Here is a 26158-nt window from a genome sequence, read left to right as displayed (position 1 = left end):
CTCCAGCCTCAGCCTCCTACGTAGCTGTGACCACAGGTGTGTGCCACCACACCCAACTATTTTTTGTATTGTTAGTAGAGATAGGGTTTTGCCATGTTGGCCAGGCTGGTCTGCAATTCCTGACCTCAGGTGATCTGCCCGCCTTGGCCTCCCAAAGTGCTGGGATTACAGGGGTGAGCCACCACGCCTGGCCACTATTAGTGAATTCTTAAACTCACACCTCAGGTACTGGATGCCTCCTTCGAAAGATTTGATAATCTTTCTTACAGGATTATGTGGTAATGAGTGTCTCTGTCATTCATTTAGGTAAGATGCATAGGCAATAGTGATCTATAAAAATGTAGACTTAATTGATCTATAAAAATATAGATTTAATACAAAGTTACCACAATCACAATGACACATGAAGATAAACCATTTAAAAATTACAAGAGATACTAACAAAATAGGCATAGCTGGTGAGTAAAGGACAAAAATAACTAGCATTGTTACTGTAGCATCATCATTAAAAGCTTTGTCTTTGCAGCCAGACAACATGGATTCAAATCTCGATTCTGCCTCTTACTGAAATGTGATTAGATGAGCCTTTTAAAGCAGAATATGCTGAGGTCTGAGATTTGATTGATGGTGACGTTGGAAATCTTTTTATGTGCCTATTTATCTCAGTATATCTGCTTCAGTGAAATGTCACTTCACAGTTTTATCCATTTTCTAATTATATATAACATATATGTATATATTATATAATGTATATATTATGTGTATATTACATACATATATACGTATATAGTATATGCATATACAGTATAGTATGTATATAATATATACGTATATAATATACGTATATTATATATGTATTTTAGAGAGAGAGAGAGAGAGGGAGATGCAGTCCTGCTCTGTCGCCAAGGCTGGAGTGCAATGATGGGATTTCGGCTCAATGCAACAACCACCTCCCAGGCTCAAGCGATTCTCCTGCCTCAGCCTCCCAAATAGCTGGGATTACAGGTGCCCGCCACCACGCCCAGCTAATTTTTCTATTTTTAGTAGAGACGGGGTTTCACCATGTTAATCAGGCTAGTCTTGAACTCCTGACCTCAGGTGATCCCCCCCACCTCGGCCTCCCAAAGTGCTGGGATTATAGGCATGAGCCACTGTGCCTGGCCTAATTTGATTATTTTGCCTATCTGTCCTAGGTTTCCTCACCTCTGAAATGAGAATATCATCAATACTTATTTCAGGGAGCTGATGATTCAGTTGTTACATATAAAGCATTAATAACAGTGATTCTTACTCTGTGATTGACATAAAAGAAAATATATACGCAAAGATAAATCACTTATTAAAGTGTGTGTATATATATATATGTTTTTTTAAATGGAAAGAAATCTAAAGGGAGTATATTAAATGGCAGCTATCATGGCAAAAGTTGCACAAATATCATGTTTTGCTGTAAGAGCTTCTGGCTCAGAACAGAAATACCAGCCACAGTGGGAAGTTGAATTGCCTCCAGAGACTCACTGAGAGGAATTATCTCCTTTGCATAAATGATAGTATCTTGGGGACTCTCTTATTAACTGTATTTTCATTTACTTCTCCAGATGCTGGTTAACATCCACATGCTTGATTTTCAAGCAGCTGATCTTTGATAACTTCCATATTAAGAGATTTCATTTCACCATCTAGTATCCCTGTACTTTAATTGAACTGAAGATTTACAAGGACACTCCATTTTCCTATTTACAGAGAACCTAGTCTGTACCTGCCATTGTCTTACATACATTTTCATGTCACAAGATTTTATTTCCAAACAACACCTTAATTTTTGTATTTTCTAAGTTTTCACTGGAGTAACACAGAGAAGAAATGCAGTAAACATATAATTTAGATTATAATGTATGGAAGGAAAAAATCCTTAAAGTAAAAATCATATACAAAAAGTCATTTTACTACTATTGCCTCACGGCTGTAATCCTAGCCCTTTGGGAGGCTGAGGCAGGAGGAATGCTTAAGGCCAAGAGTTCACGACCAACCTGGCCAACATAGCGAGACCTCACGTCTAAAAAGAAAAAGGAAAAAAAAATGCTATGGAATATATTACACAATACCATAAACTGAACATGAGATTAACATAACACAGCCTTTGGAAAAATACCCTTTGGCTAAAGTTGCTTGATCATATTATGTAATAAACTTTTCCACAAATTCATTTGCATTGAACTACTGTAAAAATATTTTAGGCAATTTAAACAGCATTTCACAAACATTTTCAAGAATGACGTTGTGTAATGGGATCTATGGGTTCAGCAGAAAAGGAAGAGTAGTCATCCACTATTATGAAGCAAGCAGAGGTCTTTCCTAACAAAGAAGTTAGAAATTTTTTTTTTCTTTTGTTTTGAGACGGAGTCTCACTCTATTGCCCAGGCTGGAGTGCAGTGGTGAGATCTCAGCTCACTGCAACCTCCATCTCCCAGGTTCAAGTGATTCTCCCGCCTCAGCCTCCCTAGTAGCTAGAACTACAGGTATGCACTGCCACACCTGGCTAATTTTTGTATTTTTAGTAGAGATGGCGTTTCACCATGTTGGCCAGGCTGGTCTTGAGCTCCTGACCTAAGGTGATCCACCTGCCTCAGGCTCCCAAAGTGCTGTGATTACAGACATGAGCCACCATGCCTGGCCAGAAATCAGAAGTTTCAAGAGTAAATATTCAGTGTTGTACTAGAGTCAGTTTCCATTTTGTGATCTTTGTAACAGCTTTTATACCTCTGCACTCCCCCTTCTTATTCTGCCCATCTGACCAAGCTGGTAATGCCCGTGTTCCCTCCTTTGGCACTAAATGGAAGTTCAAAGCACGTGTGGGACCGCCACCCCAACCTCACCCTTTTATTAAAGGTTATTACCATAATACCCCAAGCAAGTTATTTATCCTTGCTCTCTCAAGCCATTTTGGACCAGTTTGGGAAGTCAATCCTGCTTCTCACAGAAAGCCTCATTATGCAATGCACATTTTCCTGAAACTTCATTGTTTGGCATCATCGTTTTCCATATCTAAACCAAACTGTAGGTGGAGTTCAATACACTTCTTGTGGAGAGGTGACAAATTAACATTGCCAAAAACGTGATAAGGTTAAATTTATGAAAATTCTAGTTTACCTACCAAAACAAAATGAAATTTCCATTTATATGTTCATTTTTAAGAGGAAACTGATGAATATTAGTCTTGTCAAATTATGTCACTGAGCATAGCATTCTTCATTAGTTTTTGTTATTCTGCACTATTTATAATTTTTTTTTTTTTTTTTTTTTTTTGAGACGGAGTCTCGCTCTCTTGCCCAGGCTGGAGTGCAGTGGTGCAATCTCGGCTCACTGCAACCTCCGCCTCCTGGGTTTAAGTGATTCTCCTGCCTCAACCTCCCGAGTAGCTTACAGGCACATGCCACCACATCCAGTCAATTTTTTTTTTTTCTGTATTTTTTAGTAGAGATGGGGTTTCACTGTGTTGGCCAGGGTGGTCTCGACCTTCTGACCTCATAATCCACCCACCTCAGCCTCCCTAAGTGCTGGGATTACAGGTGTGAGCCACCACACCCAGCTAATATTTTCCATACAATTTTTTTTTTTTTTTGAGACAGGGTCTCGCTCTGTCACCCAGGCTGGAGTACAATGGCGTGATCTTGGCTCACTGCAACCTCTGCCTCCAGGCTCAAGTGATCCACCCACCTCAGTCTCCCAGAGGATCTGGGACTACGGGCGTGAGCCACTCTGTCCAGGTAATTTTTCTATTTTTTTTGTAGAGACAGGGTTTTGCCAGGTTGCCCTGGTTGGTCGAACTCCTGGACTCAAGTGACCCACCTGCCTTGGGCTCTCAAAGTGCTAGGATTACAGGCACGAGCCAACACACTCAGCCCATACATCTTCTGCATTTGTATTTTCACTTCATGTAAATAAAGATGCATGCCATGGTTATTTGGCACACAAGCATGTAAAAATAAAATATGATATATATTCACCAACACTGTGGCAGGTTTCAGAGTGTAAGAATATCAAAATTGCACTTTCTATGGGATTTTCATTATATCCATATAAATATTCTAAGGCAGAGTGTAGAGAGAATAATTCAAGTGCAGAGTATGATTACAGTTTCCCAAAATTGTATGTTGATTCCACAAAGAAAAAAAAATTGTTCTAGATCCTCCAACCTAAAAGACTGAGTGTATTGTTATTATCTGTTATGAAGTATCCTACTGAGGTAGGATAAAACAGTGTTGGTACAAAGAATGTGATTTGCTCATAGTTATAAGAAAACGTTGGATTTTTTTTGGCAAAACATTGTCTGTGACACATTCTTAATAAAACTGTAGCAAAATGTAATTCCAGCAATTAGTGTGAATTCTACTAAAAACAAAACAAAACAAAACAAAACAAAAAACATGGTATTCTGGTTCTTCTGACCAAGCTGTCCATTCCAATAACTGTTATCTCTTCGATTTCAAAAATAAGCCTATTTTTCATCAATCTCTGCTATAAAACAGCTATTGCCATTCAATAGAGAAAGTGGCAACCATTTCCCCTGCACTATTCCTAGCACATAGATGTCACTAATAACTTATTACTCTCCTCTCATAAAAATTCCAGTGTCCTGAGGTCTTGGCCTACTCAATGCAGGTAGAGCCTGACTTCCCTAAAACCCATCGTGTCTCTCAGAAGAGCACCTTGAACACAATCAGTATGATGATTGATAATCATAGTTTTACATTATTTTCTGCTCCTAAACCATGGTCTCTCAATTGAGAGAATATTTAACTTTATAAGGCAGAGTCCTCCTTCTTCAATAAACGTAGATAAAAATTATCCTCATGTAATGAAGTTGGCCTTTTCATACTGCGATTCTTTCCCACACAGGCACCATGAAAGGTGCTTAAGGATGCAAAATAGCCACAGATCCATAGTTCAGGTTGAAAGTCACAAACAGTACTCTTTTTGAGAAACCTCAAACAATGGAATGAAAGATTTTATAACCTGAAGGTAAGCAGCCAATTCCAAATGTCCTTCAACCTTTGAAATATATAATGTCTTACGTTTTACCATATGGGGATGTGCAATTATCGTGCAGTTTATCATATTAAAAGTGAATCAACTAGAGACTGAGTCACTCTTTGTATGAATCCTCACCTACAGTTACAATCTTAGAGTAAGAGCTTCAGGATGCACATTGCATTTGTGTGGTTCCATCAAATACATAGATTTTAATGCCTACAAAGCTGTGAGGCCTGAATAAAGCCTCTGCCACACACAGTACATTTATGTGATTTCTCATTATTATGGACTCTTGGATGTCTATTAATACTTGAACTCATGAGGAGTTTGCCACAGTCATTGCATTTTCTTTTTCCTTTATGATGGAGTTTCACTCTTTTTGCCCAGGATGGAGTGCAATGGCACGATCTTGGCTGACTGCAACCTCCACCTCCTGGGTTCAAGTGATTCTCCTGCCTCAGCCTCCTATATAGCTGGGATTACAGGCATGTGCCACCAGGCCTAGCTAATTTTGCACTTTTAGTAGAAATGGGGTTTCACCCTGTTGGTCAGGCTGGTCTTGAACTCGTGACCTCAGGTGATCCACTTGCCTTGGACTCCCAAAGTGTTGGGATTACAGGCGTGAGCCACCGCGTCCAGCCAGTCATTGCATTTTCAAGGAATCTCTCAGGAATAAATTCTCTGATGTTGTAAAAGGAATGAATTCTAACTGCAAAAGTTACCACCTTCATTTGTAAGGTTTCTCCCCACTATGAATCCTGTGATGACTTGCAAGGTTTGAACTCTGACTTTAGAACTTTCCACACATTACATTTGTAAGGTTTTCCACCAGTATGGATTGTCTGATGGGTAGTTAGGCTTGAACAGATACTAAAGGGTTTCCCACACTCATATGGTTTCTCTCCGGTATGAACTCTCTGATGCCTTTCAAGTTTTGAAGTTTGACTAAAGACTTTGCCACACTCACTACACTTGTAAGGTTTATCTCCAGTATGAATTCCTCGATGTCTTGCAAGGTGTGAATTCTGAGTGAAGACCTTCCCACAGTCATTGCATTTGTAAGGTTTTTTTCCAGTATGGATTGCCTGATGGGTAGTTAGGCTTGAACGGACACTAAAGGCTTTCCCACACTGATTACACTCATATGGTTTCTCTCCAGTATGAACTCTCTGATGCCTTGCAAGCTTTGATGTTTGACTAAAGGCTTTGCCACATTCACTACACTTGTAAGGTTTATCTCCAGTATGAACCCTCCGATGTCTTGCAAGGTGTGAATTCTGAGTGAAGACCTTGCCACACTCATTACACTTGTAAGGTTTTTCGCCAGTATGGATGACCTGATGGGTAGTTAGGTTTGAATGTTCACTAAAGGCTTTGCCATACTCATTATACTTGTAAGGTTTCTCTCCAGTATGAATTCGCTGATGCCTTGAAAGGTATGAATTATGCCTAAAGACCTTGCCACATACATTACATTTATAAGGTTTCTCTCCAGTATGAATTCCCCGATGTCTTGCAAGGTGTGAATTCTGAGTGAAGACCTTGCCACACTCATTACATTTGTAAGGTTTTTCTCCAGTATGGATGACCTGATGGGTAGTTAGGCTTGAATACACACTGAATGCTTTGCCACACTCATTACACATATAAGGTTTCACTCCAGTATGAATTCTTTGATGATTTGCAAGGTGTGAATTTTGAGTGAAGACCTTGCCACATTCATTACACTTGTAAGGTTTTTCTCCAGTATGGATGACCTGATGGGTGGTTAGGTTCGAATGTGCTCTAAAGGCTTTGCCACACTCATTACACTTGTAAGGTTTCTCTCCAGTATGAATTAGCTGATGCCTTGCAAGGTGTGAATTACGCCTAAAGACCTTGCCACATTCATGACATTTGTAAGGCTTTTCTCCTGTGTGAATTACCAGATGAATAGCTAGGCTTGAACGAACACCAAAGGCTTTGCCACACTCATTACACTTGTAAGGTTTCTCTCCAGTGTGAATTCTCCAGTGATTTGTAAGGTGTGAATTTTGAGTGAAGACCTTGCCACATTCATTACACTTGTAAGGTTTTTCTCCACTGTGGGTTGCCTGATGGATAGCTAGGCTTGAACGAGCTCTAAAGGCTTTCCCACACTCACTACACTTGTAAGGTTTTTCACCAGTATGAATTCCTCGATGTCTTGCAAGGTGTGAATTCTGAGTGAAGACTTTGCCACATTCGTTACATCTATAAGGTTTCTCTCCAGTGTGAATTTTCCGATGTTGTGAGAGTTGTGAATTTCGACTAAAGACCTTACCACACTCATTACATTTGTAACGTTTTTCACCAGTATGGATTACCTGATGGGTAGTTAGGTTTGAACGTGTTCTAAAGGCTTTGCCGCACTCATAACATTTGTAAGGTTTCTCTTTAGTATGACTTCTCTGATGACTCGTAAGGTGTGAATTTTGAGGAAAGACCATGCCACATCCATTAGATTTGTAAGGGCTTCTCCAATTATTTGCTTTTTGCTCCTGTGTGAGTAATAAAGAAGAGATAAAATCTTTGAGATATTTGTTAGAAATGTGGGTTTTGACATTATAAGGCATTTGTTGAAGTGATGAAACTGAGGAACTATGGTTGAAAGACTTCTCAACCTGATTACATTCATAAATTTTCCCTTCATATTGAAAAAGTTGCAGTTCAGGCAGATGTGACTGAAGGCTTAATCCAAGCTGATTTTTAATAAGCTTGTTTCTTGCATCTCTTTTATCATGTTCATCTCTTCCATGAGTTAGATTGCCTTCTTGGGTCATAAGCACTCCTTTATAATTTCCTTCAGCATCACTGCATTGATACTCAAGGTCATGCGTATTTTTCTGGACTTCCCTGAAGGAACAGCCTTCAATGTCATGGCTTTCCTGTCTTTCTAACATCACTGTTTGGAATACTTCTCCTGTATTACTCTTCCCTTTGTGTGGTAAATCTTTCATTACAAATTCAGAAGAGAGAGCTGCAAGATATAAAGATCCGTAGGTTTCCAATTAATTGTAGTACATAAACAAGTATTTTACACTGAAAAACAATATTACAACAAAAGCAATTCTTATATTGAACAGATTTATAAAACTTCAGAACAATAATATTCAATTTTTAGGAACACAAAAAAGAAAGAGGATTGTTTAATAAAGAAAAGTTGATTCCATGTAATTCAAATTAATAGTACGGAAGCCTATACTATTCCTAAGCTACAATACTGTAGCCAGCAAAGCAATCGTTCGGTAATAAAGGAGAGAAAGTCTTCCCCAGACAAACAAAGCTAAGGGAATTTACTATGATCAGACCTGTTTTACAAGAAATGATAAAGGGAGTTCTTTAAATCCAAAGGAAATTACACCATGTAACTGTTACACTAATATTAATATCAAAATCATGGTGTGCAAACCATTTATATATTTACCAAGAGGGCCAAAAGATAAAACTATTAAAAATAAGCACAACAATTTGTTAAGAGATAGGCAGTACACAACATAAATTGTGACATAAAAAATTCAAAATGCAGGGTGAGAAGGGAATTAATATGCACACAGGTTTTAGTTTCTTTTTTCTGCAATCAAAGATAAGTTGATACTGATTTGAGATAAATTGTTAAAAGCTATAGGATGATTTTGTAAGCCTTATTTTATGGTCACCACAAAGTAAAAGCCTGTAAGACATATTAATAATAACGAGCAATGAATTGAAACATACTGCCATTTTGTTACTTCTTTTCTAATTGTTTTCTAACTCCTCTCTGGCTTTCTTTCTTACTGTCTTCCTTTGTGTTTAAGTGATTTTCTCTGGTAGTATAAGTCCTTACTTATCAATAACAACATTAAATATAAATGGACTAAATTCTCCAATTACAAGAGAGAGGCCTGCTGAATGGATTATAAAACATACAGCTAACTATATGTTGCCTACAACAAACTCACTTCACCTATAAGGATACATGTAGACAAAAAGTGAGGGGATGGAAAAAGAAATCAAAAAAGAGCAGTAGTAGGTATACTTAGATAAAATAGACTTCAAGTCAATAAGTGTAAAAAGAGACAAGGTCACTATATAATGAGAAAAAGATCAACTTAGTAAAAGGATATAACAAATACGTACACACCCTAATATGTAAAGCTAATGTTAATAAATCTAAAGGGAGAGATAGGTAGCAATACAATAATATTAGGGGACTTCAAAACACAATTTTTGGTAATGAATAGATCATCCAGGCAGAAAACCAATAAAAAGAAATTAGAGTTAAAATATACTGCAGACTAAATGGACTTAAGACTTTTTTTTTTTTCTTATTTTAAACAGATGGGATCTCCCTGTGTTGTCCCAGCTGTTGTGCAGTGCTTATTCACAGGTGAGTTCACAGTGCACTGTAGCCTTGAACTTCTGGCCTTAAGCATTCCTCTCTCCTCAGCCTCCCAAGTAGCTAAAATTACAGGCATGTTCCATGCCCTAACAGACACTTACAGACCATTTTATCCAACTGTTGCAAAATACATATTCTTCTCATCAGCACATGGATTATGCTTCAGGACAGATTATATGTTAAGACACCAAACAAGTCTCAATAAATTCAAAAAAGTCAAAATTGTATCTAGTATCTTTTCTGACCAGAGTAAAATAACACTAGAAACCAACAACAAGAAGAGCCTCAGAAGATACACAAACAAGGCTGGGCACGGTGGCTCACGCCTGTAATCCCAGCACTTTGGGAGGCCAAAGTGGGCAGATTACCTGGGGTCAGGAGTTCGAGACCAGCCTGGCCAACATGGTAAAACCCTGTTTCTACTAAAAATACAAAAATTAGCCAGGAGTGGTGGCACATGCCTATAATTCCAGCTACTTGGGAGGCTGAGGCAGAAGAAGTGCTTGATCACAGGAAGCAGAGGTTGCAGTGAGCCAAGATTGTGCCATGCACTCCAGCCTGGGTGACAGAGCAAGACTCTATCTAGAAAAAAAAAGGAAGATACACAAACACAAAGAAACTAGACGACATATTCCTGAACAGCCATTGAGTTAATGAAGAAATTAAGAAGGAAATACAAACATTTCTTTTTCTTTTTTTTTTTGAGATAAGGTCTTGCTCTGTCACCTACACTAGAGTGCAGTGGTGTGATCTCAGCCCTCTGCAACCTCCATTTCCTGGGATCAAGTGATCCACCCACCTCAGTCCCCCAAGTAGCAGAGACCACAGGCACACACCACCATGCCCAGCTAATTTTTGTATATTTTACAAAGACGGAGTTTGGCTATGTTGCTCAGGCTGGTCTCAAACTCCTGAGCTCAAGCAATCTGCCCACCTCAGCCTCCTAAAGTGCTGGGATTACAGGCATGAGCCACCACCATGCCTGGCTAAAAATTTCCTGAAACAAATTAAAATGCAAAATAGCACAAGCTATAGGATACAGAAAAAGCGGCAAAAAGAGGAAAGTTTGTAGCAATAAACACCTATATCAAAAAAACAGTAAGTCAACAAATAAACCACCTAATGATACACCTCAAGGAACTAGAAAAGTAAGAACAAACCAAACCCAAAAGTACTAGAGGGAAAGGAATAATAAAGATCACAGCAGAACTAAACAAAATAAAGGCTAAAAACACAATATCTAAGATCAATAAAATGAAAAAGTAGGATTAAAAAATATTTTTTTTTTAATTTTTTTTTTTTTTGAGATGGAGTTTCGCTCTTATTGCCCAGGTTGGAATGCAGTGGCACAATACTGGCTCACCACAACCTCTGCCTCCCAAGTTCAAGAGATTCTCCTGCCTCAGCCTCCTGAGTAGCTGGGATTACAGGCGTGTGTCACCATGCCTGGCTAATTTTGTATTTTTAGTAGAGATGGGGTTTCTCCATGTTAGTCAGGCTGGTCTTAAACTCCCAACCTCAGGTGATCTGCCCGTCTTGGCCTCCCAAAGTGCTGGGATTACAGGTGTGAGCCACCGCGCCTGGCCTAAAAAAATTTTTTTTTAGAGATAGGGTCTACCTCTCACACAGGCTGGAGTACAGTGGCCCAATCATAACTCACTGCAGCCTTGAACTCCTGGGTTTAAGTGATCCTCCTGCCTCAGCCTCCCAAGTAGCTGGGACTACAGGCATGCACTACCATGATTGGCTAATTTTCGTTTTATTTTTGGAGATGGGATCTCTTACTACATTGCCCAGGCTGGTTTGAACTCCCCACCTCAAGCAATTCTCCTTCCTCAGTCTCCCAAGTTCCTGGGATTATAGGCGTGAGGTACCATGCCTAGCTTGAAAAGTAGGGTATTTTTTAAAAAAGATAAGCAAAATCGACCAACTTTTAGCTAAATTGAAATAAAAGGTCGGGAGGAGGTACACCCAAATTAATAAAATCAGAGACAAAACAGAAAACATTAGAACTGATACCACAGATACATAAAAAACCATTAGAGACAATTATGAACAACTTCATACAAATTTAAAAACCTAGTAGAAATGAATATATTTCTGGACACATACAACCTATCAAGATTGAACCATGAAGAAATAGAAAACCTGAAGACATCAATAACAAAATTGAAGCTGCAAAACAAAACAAAACAAAACAAAAAAATTCACCTAGAAGAAAAGCCCAGGATTGAATGGATTCACTGCTGATTTCTACCAAACACTTGAAGAAGAACTAATACTGGTTAGGCATGTTGGCTCATGCCTGTAATCCCAACAATTTGGGAGGCTAAGATGGGAGGATTGCTTGATGCCAGAAGTTTAAGACCAGCCTGGGCAAGACCTCAGCTCTACTAAAAAATAAAAAAGGATTTGGCCAGGCACGGTGGCTCACACATGTAATCCTAGCACTTTGGGAGGTCGAGGCAGGCAGATCACCTGAGGTCAGGAGTTCAAGACCAGCCTGGCCAACATGGTGAAACCCCATCTCTACTAAAAATACAAAAATCAGCCAAGTGTGGTGGCACACGCCTGTAATCCCAGCTACTTGGGAGGCTGAGGCAGGAGAATTGTTTGAACCTGGGAGGTAGAGGTTGCAGTGAGCTGAGATCATGTCACTGCATTCCAGCCTGGGCAAGAGAACAAGATTCCATCTCAAAAACAAACAAACAAACAAACAAAACACAATTAGTTGGGCATGGTAGTGTGCACCTGTAACCCCAGCTACTCGGGAGGATATGGAGGGAGGGTCAGTTGAGCCCAGGAGTTTGAGTTTGCAGTTAGCTATGATTGTGCCACTGCACTCCAGTCTGGGTGAGATAGAGAGAGACTATCTCAAATAATAATAATAAGAAGAAGAAAGAAAGAAAGAAAAAAGGGCCGGGCACGGTGGCTCACGCCTGTAATTCCAGCACTTAGGGAGGCTAAGGCGGGCAGATCACAAGGTCAGGAGAGCGAGACCATCCTGACTAACGCAGTGAAACCCCTCTACTAAAAATAAAAATATTAGCCAGGCATGGTGGCGGGTGCCTGTAGTCCCAGCTACTCAGGAGGCCGAGGCAGGAGAATGGCATGAACCCAGGAGGCGGAGCTTGCAGTGAGCCCAGACTGCGCCACTGCACTCCAGCCTGGGTGACAGGGCGAGACTCTGTCTCAGAAAAAAAAAAAAAGAAAGAAAGAAAGACGGCCGGGCGCGGTGGCTCAAGCCTGTAATCCCAGCACTTTGGGAGGCCAAGACGGGCGGATCACGAGGTCAGGAGATCGAGACCATCCTGGCCAACACGGTGAAACCCCGTCTCTACTAAAAATACAAAAAAAAAAAAAATAGCCGGGCGAGGTGGCGGGCGCCTGTAGTCCCAGCTACTCGGGAGGCTGAGGCAGGAGAATGGCGGGAACCCGGGAGGCGGAGCTTGCAGTGAGCTGAGATCTGGCCACTGCACTCCAGTCTGGGCTACAGAGCAAGACTCCGTCTCAAAAAAAAAAAAAAAAAAAAAAAGAAAGAAAGACAAGAAAAAATAAAGAATACTAATTCTACTCAAACTGTTTCAAAAATTGAAGGGAGCACATAGTTCCAAACTCATTTTATCAGGCCAGCATTACCCTGATACCAAAAAGCAGACAAGGACACAGCAACAAAAAGAAAACTATAGGCCAATACCCCTGATGAATATACATGCAAAAATCCTTGACGAAATAGAATTAGCAAATAGAATTCAAGAACACATTAAAAAGACATTCACCATGATCAAGTGGGATTTATTCCAGGAATGCAAGAATAGTTTAATACACACAAATCATGTGATTCATCATATCAACACAATCAAGGACAAGAAGCATATTATCATTTCAATAGATGCTGGAAAATGACTCAGTAAACTCAATATCTCTCCATAATAAAAAGTCTCAACAACTTGGGTACAGAAAAAACATACCTAAGCATGATAAAAGCCATATATGACAAATCCAGAGGGAATGTAGTAAACAAGAAAAAATTGAAAGCCTTTCTGCTAAGATCTGAAAGACAAGGATGTCCACTTTCACTACTTCTATTCAACATAGCACTGATGTTCGAGGCAAAGCAATTAGGTAAGAGAAAGAAATAAAAAGCATACAAATTGAAAAGGAAGAAGTCAAAACATACTTCTTTGCAGATGACATGATTTTATATTTAGAAAAACCTAACAACTCCACTAAAACACTCTTAAAATTTAGCAAACTATATAGAATTTGGATCTGTATGACTGAGAACTGGGCATCAGATAGAATCAACTACAGAAGGAAACACCAAAGGAGATCAAACAATCCTTTTGTAACAGCCCTCCCTGTGCCACATAGAGTCAAGGAACCAGAGTTCTCAGAAGCTAGATAACAGCGTCGCCCATCATGATAAAGACTTTGCCTTTGTCTATTTGAGCTGCAGCAGACAGGATAAACTAGTAGAAGGATAAAGGTGAAAAGATAAACTAGTGAAAGGATAAACTAGTACAAGTCTAAAGGACAGACAAAAGGGAGCAAAGAAAGATTTCTGTTCAGAGGTCATAGGATTCAAATTTCTGTTCTCCCACAGAACTCTCATTTGCATAGAGTTTCCTAAACACTATTTAATAAGTGGCATTTTCTCTACCCATCTGAACTCTTACCTGTAAACACGGCTTTGATCCATTCCCATCCATCTGGGTTTCTTGCCATCTGTACTTGGCTCTCCACAGTGAAAGGCTCCTTCCCTTGCTCCAACATAGAGATAATACTGAGGTCAAAACAAGAGATTCCTGCTTATGAAAAGAAAGGAAAACAATGGGCTGTAGAGTCCCAGTCCTATGTTTCCAGAGTCCCAGTTCTATGTTTACATGAGGAGGGAGGACTTTACAGCTGTATCTAAAAAGACACTTCAAAAATTCATCTACTAAATGCTTCCTTATAAATTGTTAGGAAACACTATAATATGCAAATATATAGCTCTCATCTCAAAACCACTAAATCAAAGCATGGGGATAGAAAACAGGGAATTGGATATTTTAAAAGTCCTGAAACCCTCCAGTGATCTCGGGAAGAGGACAATTAAAATCCAGTTTCCACATTATGGAGACTTTCTTTTTATTTTTTTTTTTTTGAGACAAGAGTCTTGCTTTGTCACCCAGGCTGGAGTGCAGTGGCCAGATCTCAGCTCACTGCAAGCTCCGCCTCCCGGGTTTACGCCATTCTCCTGCCTCAGCCTCCCAAGTGGCTGGGACTACAGGTGCCCGCCACCTCGCCCGGCTAGGTTTTTGTATTTTTTAGTAGAGACGGGGTTTCACTGTGGTAGCCAGGATAGTCTCGATCTCCTGACCTTGTGATCCGCCCATCTTGGCCTCCCAAAGTGCTGGGATTACAGGCGAGCCACCGCGCCCAGCCGAGACTTTCATTTTTGAGTCAACACAGCTTCAGTTTCAGCCAAGCAATGCAGGAGCTCCCAAGAGACCCACATGGAAAATGAAAAGATACACAGGGGAAGATCCTGACTTCTGGAAGAAAGTCATCCTCACCCAGGGAGGCCAGGTTCCTATAATTCTCCAACATCACGTCCCTGTACAAAGTCCTCTGAGCGGGGTCCAGGCATGTCCACTCCTCCTGAGAGAATTCTATAGCCACATCCCTGAATGTCACCTGTCCCTAAAATGAAAAACACATTCACCAAGGGGATATGAAGAAAGTTCCAATCTTCACATAAAATGAGAAGGGAAAATAGATGAAACTGGAGTGGGACAACATCGAAGTTGTGATATAATAAAATATACATATGGTCTTCATCCCCCTTTCCTGACATACATCTCACTTGGAATCTCTGGAGTGGTAAGTGCCTTTGTAAGCTAATGAGATGACTGGTGGCTGGAGGCCCCAAGATAGTTTCAGAATAGGGGTGTGGTTACCAGAAAGACCAAGGCTGGATTAGAGAGTTGGGACTTCGAGCCCCATCCCCCAACTTCCCCTGAGGGGATGGGGGCTGAAGGCTCAGTTGATCACCAATAGCCATAGATGTAAGCAATCATGCCCACGTAATGAAGCCCCCATAATAACCCAAAAACACAGGGCCTGAACAAACTTCAGGAGAGGGAAACACATGGAGACTCTGAGAATGCCCTCCCGACCCCCAACAAAGACAGCACTCAGCCTCCCAAGTAGTTGGGATTACAGGAATGCACCACCATGCCATGCTCCTTTTCCCATACCTTACCCAATAGACTGCTTACATCTGGCTGTTTATCTGTATACTCTGTAATATCCTATATAATAAATGGGTCAATATAAATAAAGTGTTCCCCTGATTTCTGTGAGCCATTCTAGGAAATCATTCAAACCTGAGGAGACGGTCATGGGAATTCATGATATATAAGCCAGTCAGTGAGAAGCAAAGGCCATCTGTATTTGCAACTGGCATTGAAGTGGGTACACTCTTGTGGGATTGAGCCCTCAACCTGTGGGATCTGATGCTATGTCCAGGTAGATAGTGTCAGAATTGAACTGAATAGGAGGTCACTCAGCTGGTGTCCAGTGCAGAATTGCTCGCTTGGTGTGTGTGTGGGAAAACCCAGGACATCTGGGATCGTGTTCTCTGTTGTGAGAGTACAGTAGGAGAAACTGGGTCTGTTTTCACCACATTCTCACACACACAGGTATTTCTGGGCAGAATGTTTTCTTTTTTTTTTTTGTGAGACAGAGTCTCACTCTAGCGCCCAGGCTGGAGTGCAGTGGCCGGATCTCAGCTCATTGCAAGCTCCGCCTCCCGGGTTCAGCCATTCTCCTGCCTCAGCCTCCCGAGTAGCTGGGACTACAGGCGCCTGCCACCTCGCCGGGCTAGTTTTTAAATATTTTTTAGTAGAGACGGGGTTTCACCGTGTTAGCCAGGATGGTCTCGATCTCCTAACCTCATGATCCGCCCGTCTCAGCCTCCCAAAGTGCTGGGATTACAGGCTTGAGCCACCGCGCCCGGCCAGAATGTTTTCTTAATTCTGTCTTCCTATACTTTTCTATAAGAGGTCAGGATAGTCTTTAAATCAGTGTTGATTTCTCAGTTTGCTAGACAATACAAAAACTATACAAATATACAAATAAAAAACCAACACCGGGTTATCTTTATTGAAGTGTTATGATTATGCCTGACACACCAAGTGATATTCAGTATCCAGATGATCTACAGCGTGAGTGATGTCTTACGAGATGAAAATGTGTACAGTGACTTTAAAGAAAGACAGGTTAGAATCTAGAAACTGTGATGACCATCACAATAACAATGACAGATGTTTCTGAGTACTTCCCAAGTGCAAGGCATTATTCTATTTATTTATTTATTTACTTACTTACTTATTTTTTTGAGACAGAGTCGCTCTGTCACCCAGGCTGGAGTGCAGTGGCATGATCTTGGCTCACTGCAACCTCCGCCTCCTGAGTTCAAGCAATTCTCCTGCCTCAGCCTCCCAAATAGCTGGAATTACAGGCACCCACCACCATGCTCAGTTAATTTTTGTACTTTTAGTAGAGACGGGGTTTCACCGTGTTGACCAGGCTGGTCTCAGACTCCTCACCTCAGATTATCTGCCCGCCTTGGCCTCCTAAAGTGCTGGGATTATAGGTGCAAGTCACCGTGCTTGGTCTGACATTATTCTAAATAAATGTCTTGCATGTACTAACTTGTATATGAATATGAGAGCCCATGAGAGAAAGATCTGTTCCCATCTTACTAGCAGATAAATACATGACAAACACTCTAAGAAACTTGTGTCAAGACAAAGAGCTAAAATGTCAGAGCAAGCACCTGAATCCAGGTGTCTGGGAATAAGAATTAAACCTAAAGAATCAAATAGTTGGCCGGGCCCGTTGGCTCATGCCTGTAATCCCAGCACTTTGGGAGACCGAGGCAAGTGGATTACGAGGTCAGGAGATCAAGACCATCCTGGCTAATACGTTGAAACCCCATCTCTACTAAAAAAATACAAAAACTTTGCTGGGTGTGGTGGCGGGTACCTGTAGTCCCAGCTACTCGGGAGGCTGAGGCAGGAGAATGGCGTGAACCTGGAAGGCAGAGCTTGCAGTGAGCCAAGATTGCGCCACTGCACTCCAGCCTGGGTGACACAGCGAGACTCTGTCTCAAAAAAAAAAAAAAAAAAAGAAAGAATCAAATAGTTAAGTAAAAGAACATGAAAAGTACCTAAATGAGCAAAGTTGAAACAAGTTCATGAATAACAATACGGAACTTCATAAAAGGTAATTACATATATACACACACATTTATTTATGCCCATAATATGTTACTATTCTTACTATTAAATCATTAATGTGATAGTTGAGAATAAATTTAAGGGCACAGAAAATATTTAAGATACAATTTGAATTGCTAAAAAGCACAAAACTTATTTAAAATCATGATGTGTAGGTTAGGTGCGGTGGCTCCCACCTGTAATCCCAGCACTTTGGGAGGCCGAGTCAGATGGATCACCTGAGGTCGGGAGTTCGACACCAGCCTGACCAACATGGTGAAACCCTGTCTCTACTAAAAATACAAAAATTAGCTGGGTGTGATGGCAGATGCCTGTAATTCCAGCTACTCGGGCGGCTGAGGCAGGAGAATCGCTTGTACCCGGGAGACAGAGGTTGCAGTGAGCTGAGATCGCACCACCACACTCCAGCCTGGGTGACAGAGTAAGACTCTGTCTCAAAAAAAAAAAAAAAAAAAAAAAAATCATGACGTGTGCTTAATAAAAAAACATGCACTCACATCACATATACACAGTTTAGTAATAACAACAGTGAAAGTTAAAACATCCACTCTCTCCTCATTCAGAGAAGGCTCCAATAAAGATGTAGAATGAGCTATCGATCTTTCCTAACATGGAAACACGTAAATTTTCAAAATCTGCAGGCTAAAATGTCACAACAAAACATTCACTGAAGGGCCGGGTGTGGTGGCTCATGCCAGTAATCCCAGCATTTTGGGAGACCAAGCGGGCTGATCACTTCAGGTCAAAAGTTTGGGACCAGCCTGGCCAACATGGTGAAACCTTGTCTCTACTAAAAATATAAAAACTAGCTGGGCGTGGTGGCATGCAACTGTAGTCCCAGCCACTCTAGAGGCTGAGGCGAAAGAATTGCTTGAGTCCAGGAGGCAGGGGTTGCAGTGAGCCGAGATTGCACCACTCCAGCCTGGGTGACAGAGTGAGACTCTGTCTCAAAACGAACAAACAAACAAACAAAACCCAAAAAACATTCACTGAAAAATTTTGTTCTTAATGTTATAACAATCTATAAACACATCTCTATAGGACTTGAGCTGTCTCCTGACACAAAACTGATAACGCTGTTTCCCCACTGAGACGAGAGGGAGGGTAGAAGACTGGACAGGAAAGGTGATGCTTTACGTCTTAGGGCATAAGCTGCAAGTTTGTTTGGAGTTATACTGTAAAACAGATAAATACAACATATAATGTTTAAAATAAGAGAAACAGAGCCAGGTGTGGGGGCTCACGTCTGTAATCCCAGCACTTTGGGAGGCCAAGGTGGGTGAATCAGTTGAGCTCAGGAGTCCGAGACCTCAGGAGTCCGAGACCAGCTTGGGTAGCATGGTAAAACCCTGTCTCTACAGAAAATACAAAAATTAGCCAGGCACGATGGTGTGTGCCTGTAGTTCAGTTACTTGGGAGTCTGAGGCAGGAGGATTGATTGAGCCCAGGAGGTAGCGGTTGCAGTGAGTCAAGATCATGTCACTGCACTTCAGCTTGGGCGACACGGTGAGACTCTCTCAAAATAAATAAATACAATAAATAGAGTATTTAATAATTGGTAAAAACAGGCCAGGCACGGTGGCTCACGCCTGTAATCCCAGCACTTTGGGAGGCTGAGGCAGGTGGATCATGAGGTCAGGAGATCGAGACCATCCTGGTTAACACAGTGAAACCCCGTCTCTACTAAAAATACAAAAAAATTAGCCAGGCGTGGTGGTGGGCGCCTGTAGTCCCAGCTACTTGGGAGGCTGAGGCAGGAGAATGGCAGGAACCTGGGAGGCGGAGCTTGCAGTCAGCCCAGATCACACTACTGCACTCCAGCCTGGGTGACAGAGCAAGACGCCGTCTCAAAAAAAAAAAATTGGTAAAACAAGAACGTGTTTCTATCCTCTCTAATGGGAAAGAAGTTCTGCTCCTATAACTGAACAAAATAATAACCATTCTCACCTAGCACCCGCTACACAACGGTCCCTGCAGAAACACCAGTCTCCATCGTATGAATTTTCTGAGAATAGTTCAATGATTCTCCTGCATTTTCCATTTAGATTGATTTCATGTATTAAAATAGATGGTGGGATAAAAGAATCTTCTGTCACTGATGTCTGTCAGTCTAAAATTCCTATTCCATGCCCAGTCATTAATAAGAGTTTGGGGTTGGAAACACAGTGACTCACTTGGTCAGCTTCAAATGTAATATAAATGAACCAGAAAAAATTTCCCCCTATTAGCCTTATTTTACAGAATTTAGCAGGTATTTGTGCACATTAGCACGTGACTTCCACATGCAGCTGCTCTACTCCTGGTCCACAGAGAGCTGACAGTGCATCCAGATGTGGCCCCTGAACAATCCCTGCTGCCCAACAGCCCTGACACCACGGGACCCTCATTCCGTCTCCATCCATGTCTGGGTGTGAGCCCTTCCCAGGCCTATGCCCAGTGCCGCCTCTTTCCAAGTTCATGTCACTGGGTCACAGGAGATAGAATCTAAGCAAGATGAGAGACTGAGGGAAGGCATGGGTGAGTGCAAGCAAACTTGTCAGGCAGGACGCTTCAGACTCAGAAGATTCCCAACTTCAAAGAATGACATTTCAGGAAGAAATAAGAGACAGAACAATCCACTGATAATATTATTTTACCTGGGTGAGAGCCATGCCCAACTTCTCTTTCCTTCCTCTTCCTCCTCTTCCAGGGTTCCTCCTTAGGTAACAGGAAAGTGCCTTTAGAAGTCAATATTGAATATCCAAAATGTGCTGTTTATTGCTCAGAATCAACACATCCCCTTCCTATGGCACAATCACACACACACAGGGAAGACCTCACCCTGTGGAAAGATGGTCTCAGCTGCCCACTGCGCCAGGGCGATGCAGGGACAAGAAGCTCCTATAGGAAGACCAGTAGCTGAGTTTCTCATTCCCTTCTTCAGAATCAGCTCTCCTCCTGGAGAAGCCCACACACACGCTGCAGCAATTGGGAGGTGGGCTGGACTGAGCTCCCCCATTCAGGGCACACACCCAGCCCTGACCAAACCCATGCAGAGAACAGCCTCCCTCACCTCTCTGGCCTCAGAAACGAAAGGTAGAGGCTGAACGTGGTGGCTCACACTATAATCCTAGCACTTTGGGAGGCTGAGGCAGAAAGATCAATTGAGGCCAGGAGTTTAAGACCAGCCTAAATAACACAGTGAGACACCATTTCTCTTAAAAAAATAATAATAAATTTAGCCAGGCACAGTGGCTAACGTCTGTAATCTCAGCACTTTGGGAGGCCTAGACACAGGATCCAGAGTTCATGGGAGAGTCCCGTAGGTGACACGAAGCTGTGCAGGTGGGGTTCAAAGCCATGAGCTGAGCTGGTAAGGAAAGGCAATGAGTGTGGACAGAGAAAAAAAGTGGCTGAAGGACTAAGCCCATATTCAGAGAACAGAAAGTTCTGGACACACAAGAAGAGGAAAGCACAATGTGATCAGGGAGGCAACAAGAAAATTACTGCAAATAGCCAGGCGCGGTGGCTCAAGCCTGTAATCCCAGCACTTTGGGAGGCCGAGGCGGGCGGATCATGAAGTCAGGAGATCGAGACCATCCTGGCTAACACGGTGAAACCCCGTCTCTACTAAAAATACAAAAAATTATCCAGGCGAGGTGGCAGGCGCCTGTAATCCCAGCTACTTGGGAGGCTGAGGCAGGAGAATGGCGTGAACTCGGGAGGTGGAGCTTGCGGTGAGCCGAGATCGCCCCACTACACTCCAGCCTGGTCGACAGAGCAAGACTCCGTCTCAAAAAAAAAAAAAAAAAAGAAAAAGAAAATTACAACAAATAGATGTGTAAAGCTTAACGGGATGTCCTAAAAGCCAAGAAAATAGAAGAGAAAGTGTTCAACTGTGCCACATGCTACTGATAGGAATGGAAAGATGACAGGACATTAAACATTGAATTTCAAATGGAGCCGTCAGTGGTAAATGAAAAAGAAAGTCAGTGGTAAATGAAAAATAATGTTGGGTACGCGAGCTTGATTTAAGCAACAGCTCAAGCAAGAACTGAAGGCAAGAATTAAACACAAAGTAAAAAAAAAATTGTAGTGTATTGTGCACTTAAACGGAGCATAGAAGAGGAGTACTTACTACAGAGTGAAATGTAGTTTAGAGTTTATTTTTATTTTTTGAGATGAAGTCTCACTCTTGTCACCCAGGCTGGAGTGCAATGGCACGATCCCAGCTCACTGTAAATTCCGCCTCCCATGTTCAAGCGATTCTCCTGCCTCAGCCTCCCAAGTAGCTGGGATCACAGGCACACGCCACTATGCCTGGCTAACTTTTGTATTTTTAGTAGAGAGGTGTTTCACCATGTTGGGCAGGCTGGTCTTGAACTCCTGACCTCAAGTGATCCACCTGCCTCGGCCTCTCAAAGTGCTGGGATTACAGGCGTGAGCCACCGTGCCTGGCCAATTTAGAGTATTGTTTGTTTTAAAGATGGAGCATAGAAGAAAAAAAGACTTTATTCTGTGTGCGCATTTTTTTTTTTTTTTGAGACAAGGTCTCACTCTGTTGCCCAGGCTAGAGCGTGATGGCATGAACATGGCTTACTGTAGCCTCAAGCTCTTGTGCTCAAGCGATTCTCTCAACTCAGCCTTGCTAGCAGCTGGGACCACAGGTGCAAGCCACCACGCCCAGCTTATTTTTTTCTATTTTTCGTGGACACAGAGTCTTGCTATGTTGCCCAGGCTGGTCTTGAACTCCGGGACTCAAGCATTCCTACCACCCTGGCCTCTGAAAGTGTTGGTACTACAGGTGTGAGCCACTGTGCCCAGCCCTGTGTACGTGAATTAATGGAGAACACCACCCCTGGGTACAGGGATGAATTCCCTTGAAGTTAAAATTTTGAAAGCTTTACGGATTGAGAAGAAAAACAAAGTTAAAATTGATGGCATGCACATTGTCCTGAGACTGTGAGTGAGGCTGGCACGTGGTGCACAATTGCAGGGTCAGCAGCAACCAGAAGTAGGAACAGGCCATTCCCAGTCACTACTGAGTAGAGATCCCAGGTCCTGACAGGTGGGTGGGCCACTTGGAGGTCTTTTCCTTTAGTCTCTGAGATAGGAAAATACCCAACTCTACATTCCGCTCTCACATTAAACACAGAATACTTCACCTCTAGTCACCAAAATGTGTGTGTGGCTTTTCCCACAATGACCAGAGGACTCCCAGGTGACTCCCAGCTCGGGGCATGAGGCGGGGGTCCTACAATTTCACTCAACTCTGACATTATCTACAAGAAGACAGCATAGGCCGGGTGCGGTGGCTCATGCCTGTAGTCCCAGCACTTTGGAAGGCCAAGGCAGGTGGATCACTTGAGGTCAGGAGTTCGAGACCAGCGTGGCCAATATGGCAAAACCTCGTCTCTACTAAAATACAAAAATTAGCTGGGTGTGGTGGCGCACACCTGTAATCCCAGCTACTTGGGAGGCTGAGGCAGGCAGGAGAATCGCTTGAACTCGGGAGGCAGAGTGCCATTGCACTCCAGCCTGGGCGACAGAGCGAGGCTCTGTTTCAGAAAGAAAAAAAAAAAAAAAAAAGACTGCATGATAAGGTGCTACAGGTTCAGAGCTCAGTCTAAAACTGTCCCTCACTTCAGACACAGTATGCAAGTGGTAACTGTCACTTATACTTTTGAGTAACCTGATAAATACTGTGGTTCTCTTAACCCCTCCTCTGCTTTCACTTTCTAGGACAGCTCTTCCTTCTGACTGTTCATCTGTATCCTCTGTAATATCCTTTATAACAAATGTGTAAACTAAGTGAAGTGTTCCCCTGAGTTCTTTGAGCTGCCCTTACAAATTAATAGAACCTGAGGTGGTTGGGAGGGGTATGTCAAGGGAATCCCCAGTGTATAGCTGGTCATTCAGAAGTTCAGGTACCAACGTGAGACTTGCAACTGGCACCTGATTCGGGGGCAATTTCGTGGAACTGAGCCTCAATCAGTGGGATGTGATGCTAACTCCAGGTACAGAGTTTCAGGTACAGAAACCTGTCTCCAGGTACAGAGTTGAACTATAGGACACTCAGTGTCTGATAAAGATTGGTTGTTGGTGGGAGAAATCCGCACACATTTTCCTGGGTGGAGGTGAGACACTGTGTAGAATGTGCGCTGTTGTATTGAGTGCGACAGGAAAGAAAACCAAAGGAAAAATACTTTTTCCTCTTAGTTCATACACTCGTCCACACCCTACCTTATTCCAGGGAAAGGGAAGTGAGTGGACTCAAAACTAAACGAGCGAAGTCACTGCACTCTGATTTGAATAGTGATTGCAAATGAAGCTATGCCCTAATACTAATAATTGTCAAATGTATGTCTTACATATTTTACGTAAAGGAGTTTCTTCAACTCTCATTTGCAGCTGCATAATTTGAGTAAACATATTTTAAATGTGTTGCAGTATTATATACCAAGAAACCAATGTCACAATGTAACCATCACATTTAATCAACGCACCACTCACCTGGCCCCAGGGTCTCTCTCTTGCTTCCATACTGTTTCCCTCCCTCATTCTCTACATAGGTCTCACTCTCACATTAGCTTCTTTTTTATTTTCTGTGTTTTTCCCCTGGTTCTTTGCGTGTCGTTTTGAGCCCCTCTCATCTCCTGCTGTTTCTCCCCTTCTCCCTCCTCTTGTACCTGTTCTGTCAAGGGGGGCCTTGTTTCAACTCTGATTCCTATTTCCTCCCAATCTTTTCATTGTCCCAGTCTCCATATATTTCTGCCTCTCTCTTCTCCCGTCTCTGCTCTCTCTGTTAAATCTCCTCTTCCCTGCTACACTTCTGCCCCCCTCTCTGGCACCCCCAGATCCCAGGCCTCCGCCTACTGTGGTTCTCTCTCTGCTCTCCTAGTCACTGGCGGGCCCCTCTTGCTGTCCCAGCACCACGCTGCTCTGTCTGCCCTGGCTCCAGTTTCCTCCTCCTCTCTCGGACTCTCTTGTCTGAGGAGCCTCCCACTTTCTGCCCCTCTCCCTACCTTGCTGTGCTTCATCTCTCTGGACATCCAGCTTTTCTCTATATTTCTCCAGTTGCTATTCTCCTGCCTTCTCAGCTCCTTCTTTCACTCTTACTATCTCTGCAATCCCTCATCTGCAATCCCTCATCCATCCTCTACTTTGTCATTTGTTTACGGGTTCTCCTCATTCTTTCCTCTCAGTTTTTCTACTTCTCTGTCTCTGTCCCTCTCTCTATCTCCTAATCCCCTTGGCCCACACATTCACAGGAGGGTTTGGAGTAAGACGCCTGCATCTTGGAGGAGCGCATTTTCCAGGGGCTGGAGCTGGGCAGGCAAGAACACGGGGTGTCACAGGACAGGCCCCAGGCACCTCCCCAACGCGGGCTCAGGGGAAGCGGTGACTGCGAAGGTGAGGCCTGGGGAGCAGCAGGGCCCGGCAAGAGGAGGAGGGAGGTGGGCGCGACGGTGCCTTAGGGAGAGGGGTGGCGTCTACAGGATCCCAGGACCAGGCAGAGGACGCGGCCTCCCCCGGACCGGGGCTGCGGCGCTGCGCTCCACGGTCCGACAAGGGCAAGGCTGGGAGGTGCCCACGGCGAGAATCCACCTCGCGGGTGAGGACTTTAAAAAACCCGGGACGGGAGGAGGGGTCAGCAAAAGGTTTTAAGCGGGAGGAAGACGCGAAAGGCCGGGGACAGGGAGCAGCCTCAGAGCGACTTCAACCCAAAGGGAAGCGACTCTGAACCCACACTGCGAGTCACCTGGGGTGGAGGGCGCGGTGCGGGGATCTTAAGGTCTGTAGCGAGCCCAAGAACTGGCTGCGGAAACAGGGCAGGGCGATTCGCAAGTTTAATCCATACTGAGGGACACTCACGCTCGGCGGCGTCACCTCCACCCAACGCGATCTGCTTCCGGAACTGCAGAAAACTGCGCGTGCGCGGAAAAGAGCCCGGGCACTCTGGGGGCGGGGCCTGGGCGAGAGGCGGGGTCTGCGGACGAAATGGTGGGGCGGAGCCGGGGCGGGGTCTGCGCTTCCCTCAGCCGCCCTCGCCAGCAGTCTCATTTTTCCCGGTTTGGAAATGCTGGAGTGTTCACCTTGTCCCGGGGAGCAGCGTTCCAATTTGAAGCAGTTTTAAGGTGAAAGAATACACTTATGTGGACCCCTTATGATAGCAACCAAAATGATTTCCCTCTTACCAAGTTGAAAACGGTTTATGTTAAAATTGTTTGCCGGCGGGTTGGACCCAATTCTGCTAGGGAGTCTCCTGCAGCTCAGAAACGGGGATCTGGGATTCGGGGATCTCGGTCTGGGAACTGGGATCTTAGTGGAGGATTCACGAGGCACAGCGATTGGATCTAGGAATTCCTGCAATTAAAATGTATTTAATTTAACTGAAATGTCCTGAAATTATCTCTGAGGATGATGCAAAGTAGAATGGGAAATGCAGCGCCCT

General features: G+C 43.0%; 1 protein-coding gene across 2 annotated transcripts; it reads right to left on the bottom strand.

Moving 5' to 3' along the window:
* Nucleotides 1-350: 350 nt before the first annotated feature.
* On the bottom strand, nt 351-25785 carry ZNF347 (zinc finger protein 347). 2 transcript variants are annotated; one of them, XM_007997888.3, is made up of 5 exons: nt 25466-25785; nt 20361-20421; nt 14995-15121; nt 14113-14244; nt 351-8032 (listed from the first exon to the last, which is right to left on the bottom strand). In XM_007997888.3, exons 1-5 carry the CDS (start codon nt 25765-25767, stop codon nt 5784-5786), a joined length of 2871 nt encoding a protein of 956 aa, XP_007996079.3. In that variant the 5' UTR covers nt 25768-25785; the 3' UTR covers nt 351-5783. The 2 variants fall into 2 exon arrangements, with proteins under 2 accessions (XP_007996079.3, XP_007996081.3); XM_007997890.3 differs by having other exon boundaries at nt 14113-14241; nt 25466-25784.
* Between the last annotated feature and the right edge of the window lie 373 nt (nt 25786-26158).

This window comes from Chlorocebus sabaeus, chromosome 6, assembly GCF_047675955.1.
Source record: "Chlorocebus sabaeus isolate Y175 chromosome 6, mChlSab1.0.hap1, whole genome shotgun sequence".
NCBI lineage: Eukaryota > Metazoa > Chordata > Mammalia > Primates > Cercopithecidae > Chlorocebus > Chlorocebus sabaeus.
The sequence above is the reverse complement of the archived record's forward strand: the minus strand, read 5'-3'. Positions and strand labels throughout refer to the sequence as shown.

What these genes read in the sequence shown, in the direction of transcription:
- ZNF347 (XM_007997888.3), bottom strand. Translation starts at nt 25,767, where the DNA reads ATGAGACTGCTGGCGAGGGCGGCTGAGGGAAGCGCAGACCCCGCCCCG. An exon ending in TAGGAACCTGGCCTCCCTGG is followed by an intron (nt 14,245 to 14,994) that starts GTGAGGATGACT and finishes TCTTTTCATAAG; the next exon opens with CAGGAATCTCTTGTTTTGAC. An exon ending in GATCAAAGCCGTGTTTACAG is followed by an intron (nt 8,033 to 14,112) that starts GTAAGAGTTCAG and finishes TATATCTTGCAG; the next exon opens with CTCTCTCTTCTGAATTTGTA.